This window comes from Neophocaena asiaeorientalis, unplaced genomic scaffold (assembly GCF_003031525.2).
Source record: "Neophocaena asiaeorientalis asiaeorientalis breed wild unplaced genomic scaffold, Neophocaena_asiaeorientalis_V1.1 scaffold713, whole genome shotgun sequence".
NCBI classification, from domain to species: Eukaryota; Metazoa; Chordata; class Mammalia; order Artiodactyla; family Phocoenidae; genus Neophocaena; species Neophocaena asiaeorientalis.
This window is the reverse complement of record NW_020174925.1, coordinates 575508-587802: the sequence shown is the minus strand read 5'-3', so window position 1 is coordinate 587802 and position 12295 is coordinate 575508. Positions and strand designations below refer to the sequence as shown.

Below are 12295 nucleotides of genomic sequence, written 5' to 3'. Positions count from 1 at the left end.
TAAAAAAAAAAAAAAAAAAAAAAAAAAAATGAAATCCCTTCTGCCCTCCTTCTCTCTATCCCTGGAAAAGAAGCATACCTTCCTGAAATAGGCCTCTGATAAATACATGATCTTCTGCGGGGCTCCAGCGCACTTCACCGGGGTATTAGGGAAGGTAAAGATGGCATTGCCCTCCTTAAAGTCCTGCAGAGCTTTCCATGTCTTCTCTACCGTCCTAACTGAATAATTGGACCCTATTTGGGGATGGGCAAAACCTTCAGGGAGGCCTTTGATCTGCAACAAAGCACACAAAGAAATTATTATTTAACAAAAGTGCAAATGGAGCCTGTGTTTAGAGTCCTTGTTCTCTGCCATTTCTACAACCTCTCAAGTATTTCAGCACAATCATTAGCCCCAGGACTCACACACAGTGGAGCAGGCAGGTGGCTGAGGGATCTGCTAAGCCCAGAGCTGTGGTGCCTGCAGTCACCTGTCAAAGCACAGAACAGGCTTGGCCCGGCAGAAACCCTCGGCCTCCCTGGCCTGGAGACCAGGATTTGAACCTATCTCTGCCTACCATCAGACTGAGGACAAGAAGCCAGGCTTACTTCCTTTTCGGAGAACCCGTTGCCTTACTGGGGAGAAAAAGAACAACAGGCAGAACCAAGACCCATACTGTCAGTGATTAACAAAATTAAATTACTCTGTATCAGGCTGGACCAGGCCCAGCTCTTGGTAAAGGCCGCAAAGGCAGGAAATTAAAAGCGTGGACTTGGGAACCCTACAGACCCAGCCTGAGTCCTAGCTTTTCCACTTACAAGCACTGTGATCCTGTGTAAATTACCCAATAAATCAGCTGGTGGGTCTCAGGTGTGGTCCCCAGAACAGGACCACCTGGGAACTTGTTAGAAATGCAAATTATCAGGCCCCACCCCAAACCTACTGGGTCAGAAACTCAGAGGCCAGCCCAGAAGTCTGTTTCAACAGGCCCTCCATGTGATTCTGATGAACACTGAGAAGCTTATGTTCAGCATCTGTGAAATGGGGATAAAAGTAACTGCTTCATGGGGTTGTTGGCAGGAATAAAGGAGACCAAGCGTGTAAGGTGATTAGAAAAAGGACACTTACGTGGTAGTGTTTTGTAAGTATTAGTGTATTCCTGCCAGGAAGATTAACTGGGTCCCTGTCTTAAATGTTAGAAGGTTCATACAATGCAATGAAGATGGAAAGGAGTGAGTTAAGGGACTCAGGCACAAGCAGGGAACCATCAAAGACAGTCATCAAGATGGCCTGGTCCTTCAGAACCTCCCCAGGCTGTTCTCCATCCTGTTCTCCCGGCTGTAGGGCACCCACCTGCAGAGTCACCCAACACCTATTCCTCAGGTCTCAAGGAAACAGAGTCCTATGGTCTCCTCCATTGCATCCAACATTAAGAGCAACTATTCCTCTGATTACTGACCATATCTTCTGCTGCAGTTTAAGTAGTTGTAATATTCTCAGTCTCAACAACAGTAACTATTTATTACCATAAAATCACCTTGCATTTTAATGTTTCTGCAGTTTCACATCTATGTTAGTTAATATTCACTCTATTCACTATACCCCTCTGAGGGAGGGGGTGGAATATTATTGACCCACAGACACAGATGAGGAAACTGAAGAGCAAGGTTGAGAGACCCACCTAGACTCTTACAGAACTAGATACCGAGGCCCCTGACCACTGCCTGTGGCTCTTCCCACAGGACCTCCATACTTCCTGGCTCCCAAAGAAAAACTCAGTGTCGAAGAGATAAACAAACAGCAAATCTGCCTTCATCGTTTTTCTCTAGTCTGAAGAAGTTGTTGCTAAGGAAAAGGGTGCCATAAAGCGGTAACCAAGTTCCTTTTAAGGAGACTTGGTCGTAAAGGGCAGTTTATGATTTCTGGGAACCCTGAAGCAGAAGGAGACGGGAAAGTCTGAGATAACAGGCTGTGCGGTGCACCGGGAGCTGTGGACCGTCCTACTGCACTGAGCAGACCAGCGAGCAGGACACGGCGCTGCAGAGACTCCCTCGGGAGCTGGTGGGGGAAAGAGGCGGAGGCAGCTGGGCAGAGAGAAGCTGCTGCGGTTCTGCAGAGCCCAGATCAGAGATCCAGCCCTTCTGGAGGCCCAACTACATTCCTGCCCCCGAGATCCAAACACCCTGGTATCCTCATCAGAGAAATCCCTTTTTGTTTACACTAACCTGGGTAGTTTTCTAGTATCTACAAAGACTGCTAAGTAACACAGTAGCCCTGGTAATGTTATTCATGCTCTCTTAGCCTCAGTTTCCTCATCTATCAAGAGGAGATAAAAATATCTACCTCACAAGCAGTTGTGAGGAGTCAGCATTAGATTCCTAGCATGGCCCCTGTACATAGTAGAGACTCCATAGTAACAGTTACTTTTAAATATTATTGTTTCTTGGTTTACTGCAAGAGGGTGCTACGAACCCTCAGCACTGGTCTCTTCAAACAGTCCTCCTCTCACGGCACTGGGCTGTCGGGGTGACAGGATGGTGGAGATGGGCTGTCTTTGCTAAGTCAACTCTGGTGGGCTTTTTAAGAGGCAAGGACGTCCCAGAAATTGTAACTGGCACCTTTCTCCATAGTCTCCTCCACAGTTTGTCGTGACCCATGGCACCAAACTCTTCACACCTTCACACCAAGTCACGGCTTGTTTAAACCTTCACACAACACGCCCCAGGTCATTTTCACTACACCCTACCCTGGACATGTCACGATTCTGGTTTTTTACACAGAAACACACTTCAAAGACCCTGCTGATCCAACTCAGACGTGGCCCTCACCTGGACCGCATTCCTGAAACTTGTGACCTGGTCATCACAATGCTTTATGTGCTTCAGCTACTAATCCACAGTCCCCAATAAGCTTCTGGAAATCATAATTACTAACTCACCCCATTACGTTTTAGGAAAATAAATTTGAATCTCACAATTGTCAGAAGGCATCTGGCTCTCTAGCTCACTGAAAAGGGAGGTCTAAGGAACTTCTAGGGCAGCATTTATATTGTGTCGGTCACTTCATACCAAAAACCCCAGCTCTATGCAACAAAACTCAAGACATCCTTCCAGCTCCTGATAAGCTAACTGCTGGTATTCTACCCTTAAAGTCTACTTAGAAATTCACACTCTAAATCTTACTTTTAAAGGAAAATTTAATCTGTAATATAACCAACTAAGTCCTACAGAGAAAGGTAGTTTTCTTGTAAGTGTGGAAAAGGTGGCTATTTTGCAAGAATTACCATCAGGCCACGGACACGCCGAACTCTGATTATAGTTTAAAGCTAGAACATATCATGATCATTGACAGAATCTTAGAGAAGACCTTTTTAAAACCACAAAAAGACTGCTGAGAAATAAAACTAGAAGGGGATTGCTTAATACTCTTTCTTGTCAAAATGAATGTAAAGCAACTAAACGCTGTTTTGATCGTAGCGTAAGGACGCCAGTGTAACATAAAAGTAGCTTAAAACAGTACCTTCTCATAGTCCAGCTGAATTCCGAGAGCAATGATTAGATATTTGTAGGAAATCTGCAACACAAAAAAAATGACATTTTAGACCAGGACCCAAAAAGTGGCAGCCCAAGGGCTGACTCAGGCCCCAAATGTGTGTGGCCAACACTGCGTTTCCATTTTTTACCGTGACTGACTTGGGGTTGTGGGTAGTGCGCAGGACAGCAGGCAGAGATGCACGTTCCAGTTTGCCATCATGCCCACCGTTCTCTGCTGCCTCACACCTCACTGCTTCACAAATATTGTATAACCTGCCTGGCCTCTGGGAGCTCGAGACGCCTGTATTTTTACACAGTGGAGAACGACAGCAAAGAGGCCACAGTGCTTCCCTAGTGCTTGTGTTAACACAACATTTTTCATGTTGAAGAGTGGGAGGATGACTTTCAAATCTTAAAACAATCAGTTTTTTAACATCTTTACTGGAGTATAATTGCTTTACAATGGTGTGCTAGTTTCTGCTTTATAACAAAGTGAATCAGCTATACATAAACATACATCCCCATATCTCCTCCCTCTTGCGTCTCCCTCCCACCCTCCCTATCCCACCCCTCTAGGTGGTCACAAAATACAGAGCTGATCTCCCTGTGCCATGCGGCTGCTTCCCACTAGCTATCTATTTTACATTTGGTAGTATATATATGTCCATGCACTCTCTCACTTCGTACCAACTTACCCTTCCCCCTCCCCATGTCCTCAAGTCCATTCTCTACTACGCCTGCGTCTTTATTCCTGTCCTGCCCCTAGGTTCTTCATGACCTGTTTTTTTTTTTTTAGATTCCATATATATGTGTTAGCATACGGTACTTGTTTTTCTCTTTCTGACTTACTTCACTCTGTATGTAGGTCCGTCCACCTCACTGCAGATAACTCAATTTCGTTTCTTTTTATGGCTGAGTAATATTCTAAAAACAATCAGCTTTCTTTAAAAGCTATCTGGTAGCTTATGAATCCCAAGCAAATCTGACCTGTCGTATGAATTGGATCAATATCGTAACTGAGAAACTGCTCTTTTGAGGGCCACTAGAAAGGATGTGTGTGATATAACCTACCTGATCTTGTTTAATGATCTGTTTGGAATTTAAAACTCCTCTCTTTAAATATGGGCATTGTGCTTATCCATGCTGAAGGCAAAAGTATCCACGTTTATTGTGATGGAAATGGGGGTTTAGGATCAGAAGTTGGACAAGTTGAAGCACAAGAGTGTAAGCAAGAAGGATGTAAAATAAAAGGACTTGCCTAGAAAACTGGAGAATGACTGCCATGACAGGAGCCCGGAATGGAGCCACAGGTGGTGACTGCCACAGTCTTGTACCAAATAGAGAAGCACTTGCGTTATACAGCAGCAATGTTCTCCTCACTACATCGAATGCTCCTAGAGGATAAAGGTTATGCCTTGTTCCCTATAGTCCTAGAATCTAGCACAGTCACTAAATTAAAGTGAGGAAGTTGGTAATGTCTGTTGGATGAAAGGATGGGTGGATGGTTGATTTCAGTTGCATGTGAAAAATACAGTTTATCCAAGTGGACAGATAATATATACATCTTCACCTGTATGATTTGCCTACCCACAGAGACTGGGTGCCCTTAAATTCCTTGATCTGTAGGAAGGTGTACCAGGCCCATTAAATGGCTGAGTAAACTGTGTTGAGTCTTCAGGGTGTGAGGTCAGAGATGGCATGGGGTCTGGGGGTGGTGCCCTACAGGTAAGACATATATGCACACTCTCAGCAAGAAAAGCCATTGGTTTGTGCATGCCTTGATGGTTCTATTAGAGCATAATATTGATTATTTTAAGGACTAGTAACAGACATGCTTATGATTATTTAAAAAATAAATAAATAAGGGAGAATAAACCCTAAAGTAGCAAACAACACAAGAAAGCTTCAAGTCTTTTGAATGAGTTCACGCTTCCAGGCCAGATGACCTAACTCTAAGGAAGTGCAGAAACTTGTAGACAAAACTTTTGAGCAATTTCAGAGAACAGTGCAGACCTCGCTGGAAGGCTAAATATGGGCAAGTGTTCTAATTTTATACAGGGGATGGGGGGAGGTAAATTCTGACACCAACAATTTAGTAAATAGGATGTTTAAACCTTTCAAAATTCCAGGCTCATCTACTAAATAGATGTCTCGTAATAATTTAGAAAAAGAAAAGCATCAGCGTGTGTTCACAGATTGTAAACCTGCTTTCCACCAGTCAGCAGTCAAGTACCCCGTGGGGGCAGGGCGGATACTCAATACATCTTTCCTTTTCCTTTCTTCCATGTATTCTTTTTTTTTAAAATAGATCTTTATTGGAGTATAATTGCTTCACAATACTGTGGTAGTTTCTGTTGTACACCGAAGTGAATCAGCCATATGCATACATATGTCCCCATATCCCCTCCCTCTTGAGCCTCCCTCCCCTCTAGGTCATCGCAAAGCACCGAGGAGCTGATCTCCCTGTGCTATGCGTCTGCGTCCCACTAGCTATTTTACATTCGGTAGTGTATATATGTCGATGCTACTCTCACTTCACCTAACTTTCCCCTCCCACCCCATGTTCTCAAGTCCACTCTCTATGTCTACATCTTTATTCCTGCCCTGCAACTAGGTTCATCAGTACCTTTTTTTTTTTTTAGAGTCCACATATATGTGTTAGCATACGGTATTTGTTTTTCTCTTTCTGACTTACTTCACTCTGTGTGACAGACTCTAAGGTCCATCCATCTCACTATAAATAACTCAGTTTCGTTTCTTTTTATGGCTAAGTAATATTCCATTGTATATATGTGCCACGTCTTCTTTATCCATTCATCTGTTCATGGATATTTAGGTTGGTTCCATGTCCTGGGGATTGTAAATAGAGCTGCAGTGAACATTGTGGTACATGACTCTTTTTGAATTATGGTTTTCTCAGGGTATATGCCCAGTAGTGGGATAGCTGGGTCATATGGTAGTTCTATTTTTAGTTTTTTAAGGAACCTCCATACTGTTTTCCAAAGTGGTTGTATCAATTTACATTCCCACCAACCAGTGCAGGAGGTTTCCCTTTTCACCATACCCTTTCCAGCATTTATTGTTTCTAGATTTTTTGATGATAGCCATTCTGACCAGTGTGAGGTGGTACCTCATTGTAGTTTTGATTTGCATTTCTCTAATAATTAGTGATGTTGAGCATCTTTTCAGGTGTCTCCTGGCCATCTGTATGTCTTCCTTGGTGAAATGTCTATTTAGGTCTTCTGCCCGTTTTTTAACTGGATTGTTTGTTTTTTTGATATTGAACTTCGTGAGCTGTTTGTATATCTTGGAGATTAATCCTTTGTCTGTTGTTTCATTTGCAAATATTTTCTCCCATTCTGAGGGTTGTCTTTTTGTCTTGTTTATGGTTTCCTTTGCTGTGCAAAAACTTTTAAGTTTAATTAAGTCCCATTTGTTTATTTCATGTATTGTTTAAAAATTAATAACAGCAACATTTCTTCAGCATTCACTCTGTACAAGGCACTGTTATGAATGTTTTATGTTTTAATTCATTTAATCCTCACAGCAACCCAATGAAGTAGGTATTATTAGTAGTACCATTTTACAGATGAAGAAACTGAGGCACAACTAGATCACAAAGATTTACTGAACACCTTCTGTGTGACAGATATTGTGCTAAGTCCTGGACATACAACGCTGAACAGGAAAGACCCAGTTCCTACCCCTCCAGGAACTCAGTCTAGTGGGCAAGACAGACATTACCAGATAATCACACAAACAATTACTAAACCACAGAATGCTGTGATGGCATGTCAAGGGGGAACCTGACTAGTCTTGTAGATCAGGGAAGGCTTGTCTGAAGATGTCATCTCTAAGCTAACAATAAGCAGGAGTTAGCTAGGGTAAGAGGTGGAAGCAGCATGTGCAAATGTCCTGGGGAAGAAGGAGGCCAAAGTATTTGAGGAAATGAGAGGTCAGTGTGCTGGAGTAGGAACAAGGAAGAGAACAGAATCAGGTTAAATCTGGAGAAGGAGCAAGGACCAGTCTACGTGGGGCCTGGGAGACACATTCCAAACAAACAGAACTCTGAATCAGGGAAAAATCAGAGACACAGACACACTGAGGCTAGATTTCAGCAGTACCCTCACATTGTAAATAGGATAGGAAAGTGTAAACAAAGAATGGAAATGATTTGGTAAATTTTTTAATATTTTCAAAAGAATATTGATTGATTTATGTAAGCTAGAAAAAAGTTCTCTAGGGGCATGTTAAAGAATTAAAACCTTGAACTTAAATGAAACCATCATGGATAATGGCAAGGAAAAATTGCTAACTGGATGTCTGAATCAAAAATCTAAAAGATCCAGGCAGGCTGGGAGGGTGAACCAAAACCAAGAAGAAGAGACGTTATATGTAGATTTCTGTGGCTATGGAATATTTTTGCTTAAAAAATCTCGGAGAAGAGTCTCACCAACTAATACCAACTTCTTTCACAGCCCTAGAACAAGACTCTACAACTCTCCCAAGGGTCTAGGCCTTAGATGTCGAAGCAGGACTCAGAAGTGAGAGCACCTCTCAGTGCCTCTCATTCTCAAGAGATAAGACAAGTTTATGTTCCTTAAGATACACACAAACCCAATCACAGAGGACTCCGAGCTATTCCTATAATGCAAAGGGGTCTGACTAGGAGGCAGGCACTGCTGTACCAAAGCGGGATGTGTATTAGAAGATACAAGTCCGCTGGTCCCATGAGCTGGCAGCAGACTGGCAAGGGAAATGAGCCCCAAAACTCAATCCTGTGAATTGAGAACTATCTTGTATTTAATCCAGTCTGCTCTCCTGGACATGCTGGGGAAAATATGGACGTGTTTCAACAGGGAGAAAATAATACATATATAACATATAAACTTTTTAACTTAATGTAAATAAATAAATATGTATGTATAGATTTTAGGATGGGGGATGCTTGACTTGACAGTAGATCATGCGAAAAAAAGACCCAGTGGTTTGAACTGACCTCTAGCCCAGCATGAATCAGCACCGTGATAACTTGGCAAATGCTAGCTTGGATTCTATCTAGTTGTGGGAGAGAATGTCCCACTCTATTCTGGGCTGTTCTGTAGTGTTGGCTACTCTTCCAGGCACCTCTAGGGGCCATGGATCATGGGGGCAAAACAAGCCAGATGCTGTCTCAAGCAGGGTAAAGAGGGTAGTGAGAGGGCTGGAGCTCATGAAATCTGAGGAAAGTGGAGACAGGAGGACAAGTCTACCTGAGGAGAAGACTGACACAGACTCTAGGAGCCACCTTCAAATAGTTGGAGGGTTTCTCCACAGAAAAGAGAGAAGGCCTTCTCTCCCACACTGTAGGAAGAATAAGGGACAAGAACAGTATTATGGCCACTAACACCCTGGCCCAAGAAAGAACAAAAAAGAGGTTACAGGGAGGTAGATTCTGACTCATTAAAGGCAGAACTTTCATATAACCTGTCTGTCTATAAAAAATGAAGAGGGATAACTTGTCAGAGAAGTCCCTGGCCCTGGAGAGTGTAAATACTAACCCATTTTAAATTCAACCCCCTACCCCACGTGCCCCAATCCCAGTAATTCGGCTCTATTTTTTTAAATTAATATTCATCACCTTCTAACACATTATATAACTTATTATGTCTACTGTTTATTGTATGTCCTCCTCCACTAGAACATAAAATCCAGGACAATAAGGATTTTTGTCTATTGTCGTTCACTTGTATATCCCTAAAACTGTACCTAGGTTATAATAATGCTTAATAAATATTGAGGAAGGAAGGAAGGAAGGGAGGGAGAGAGGGTGGGGAAGGAGGGAGGAAGGAAGCGGGGAAGGAGGGTTGGTTCAGGGTTGATCTGGGCTCAGGGAAAGGCTGCAAACCATCTCTGAACTCCTTGAAATTAAATGCAAAATTAGGTACATATATGCATTTTCTAGACTGGGCTAATTAAGATCCACACTCAGAAAGATCCATGACCTAAGGAAAGGCTGAGAATGCCTGGCGCCAATGGTCCCTGCTTAGAGCAAGGGGTTGGATCTGAAAGATTCCCACCAACTCTCAGATTCCACAGTTCTGTGAAAATGCTGGAGTGCCCAGTCTGGAGGGAGCCGGGTCAGGATATTAAGGCCAATAACACCCTGGGGGCCCAAGAACCATGGGAGCCCGGAACAGGGCTGTGCGGCACGATGGCTGTCCTGGGCTCAGCAGCAGACGAGGGGACACGATGCCCCGATGGCTCCTAAGCCTGTCTTCTCACCATCCTGCCCTCATCCCCTCAGTCAGACACAGGGGCTGCAGTTGCTGAAAAGCTGTGATCCCTGTGTGGTGGGGGTGGGAGGAGACTTCTAAATGGTGCAGAGCAACCATGAGCCGCAAGCTGCAGCGGCAGCAATTCTCAGCCCTGGCACCACCGCAGTCACACGGTTCCCTAACAGCTCTGGCAGAGCTCCCCCGAGTGTGACTGGGATGGATACTTCCCAACACCCCCTTCCTCTGCAGGACCAGGGTCAGATAGAGAGGCTGGCTGCTTCAAAGGAAAAAGGAGGGAGGTACCTGGTATTTTCACACAGAGCAGTAGTATTTGTGCAAAAAAATCCAGGCATATGATACTGTACCAAGCAATAGGACAAACAGTGGTGTTCAATAAATACGTGTCTTCATTGTTCATTTATTAATTCATCTCTCAGTCCTTCCATCTATCCCATCCTCCATTCCCCACACCCCCTCCCATCTCATGCAGTATTCAGCACACACGCACATGCACACACGCACACGTATACTGCCCTCTTACCATGAAGCTGTCCAGTTTGATAATGGCTGTGCGTTCAATACAAGCCCTCAGGTTAACAAAAGCCAAAGGACCCAGACGGTTACCTCCTTGTCGTTGTCTGTGTGGATGCAGTTCTTGTCTGGGTTCAGATCAACCACTCTAGCTTTGATCCACTCTACACCAGATGGAATCACACTCGCTGTGGGACGGCCAGATGAGGCTAATGGTTTGGCACCAGCTCCCACCAGGGTCCAGATTGGCTGGTAGAAATGTCTCTAAGAAACAAAGTATTGGGAGATTCATTTCAGTGTGAGGCCGATCAAAAGGGTCATAGCTCAAAGTACATGAGCTAGACTCTCTCAGTTCTTCCCTCCAGACCCTTGGAGCATCACAGAGAAAAGTTTCCAGAAGGTTAGTCTTCCCCCCACCGACTCCACTGACGTCTCCTACTGTGTTAAGCTCTGAAGGGCAGTCACCTACAAAAGAATTCTGCCAAGATCAGCGAAAAAAGCCATAAACTATCTTTAGTGAGCACTGTATTATTTATTGCTTAAAGCAGGTTTGCTGTTTAACATGTACATGTTACATATACACGCATACGAACACACACACATTATTAATCCATTTATGTGCACGGATATAAAGAAAAAGTAAGCCCAAAAACCTAAATACGGTTCCTCAGAAATTTGTGAGGTGAGTCTGAAAAGTTTACTGCCGCTTTGCGGATGCTCAAAACTTCATTAACTTCCCACTGTGTTTCCCAAGCCCATGGGGAGGACTACAGACATCCCCTATCAGCACTAGGATCCCTCTTCTCCTTTCTCAGAGGCATCAGATCCCACCAGGATACCCAAACTTCCAGTGTTTTCTGGAGTTCTTCTGCTTCAGATGGTCCACTCTTGATCTCAGTTAGTTGTGAAAGTTCTAGGCTTGGGGCCAAAGGGTATATTGGCTTAATGGTCTCTGAGAATTCCAATACATCCATGGAGCAGACCGGGGGACTAACAGATCTCAACTTTGTCAAAACGCCTCATACTGGCCAGACAGAATTGCTAACACCCCCAGAGAGTGAAGGGGACATAAGGAACAGCTCTGCAATCTCCCTACAGCCATACATAATGCATGGAATCAAAGATAAGGGGGTTAGGGCTTCCCTGGTGGCGCAGTGGTTGAGAGTCCGCCTGCCGATGCAGGGGACACAGATTCGTGACCCGGTCCAGGAAGATCCCACATGCTGAGGAGCGGCTGGGCCCATGAGCCATGGCCGCTGAGCCTGCGCATCCGGAGCCTGTGCTCCACGGCGGGAGAGGCCACAGCAGTGAGAGCCCCGCGTACCGAAAAAAAAAAAAAAAAAGATAAGGGAGTTAGAGGTCTCCAGTTGTGAGAGCTCCAGTTGTGAGAGCTCAACGACTTCAAGTCCATCTTGAACAGAAAAGGGAATGAAAATACAAACTCGGATTATTTTTTAGACTGCAAACAAGCACGAGCTCTAGCAATCACTAAACCAGACACAGGAGAGAAAGTGCCAAAGGCCTGAGCCGCTGGCAGCTCCTGTGACAGCCCCTGTCATGCACGTCCTCACAGAGCAGGACAGACTCCATTCTGGCCTCCTGAATTGTGTCCAGTGCCTTGGAGGGGCCTGTCTCATCACAAAGAGTAGCCCCACTGGGAGGCCTTCCGTGGGTTAGCTACAATCCACCACAGGCCACCTGATACAGCTCTCAGACCACTGTCATTTAAAATGTTGTCCCTGAATTAAAGTCACTTTTAAAAGGAAATAGACGGAGAGTGCCCTCCAGTCTCCCCACAAATCACAACGTATCAGTTGGAGATTGCAAAAAGCCCTGGGCAGCCTCGTTTGGTACTGGGAAGACTTCCTGAAAAGGACTGTGCCTTTCTTGCCCTACCCTCTCCACCAAACCAGCACCAGATCCATTTTGCTTTTTCCTCCCAAAGATACAGCTTCCCACTGGTGCACACCCAGCTCCTTAGGAAACATTAAGCCA

The 12295-nt window shown here is 44.5% G+C and overlaps 1 protein-coding gene across 3 annotated transcripts in view; it reads right to left on the bottom strand.

The window, feature by feature from the left end:
- SQOR (sulfide quinone oxidoreductase) overlaps positions 1-12295 on the bottom strand; it is a 46662-nt gene that overhangs the window by 11929 nt on the left and 22438 nt on the right. For 2 of the 3 annotated variants that reach the window (XM_024761351.1, XM_024761350.1), the window contains exons 3-5: positions 10394-10564; positions 3499-3552; positions 79-273 (exon numbers count right to left, since the gene is read on the bottom strand). In XM_024761351.1, the coding sequence (XP_024617119.1) occupies positions 79-273; positions 3499-3552; positions 10394-10564 (420 nt within the window). The remainder of the gene's footprint in view (positions 1-78; positions 274-3498; positions 3553-10393; positions 10565-12295) is intronic. The other variant, XM_024761352.1, reaches the window with a different exon arrangement.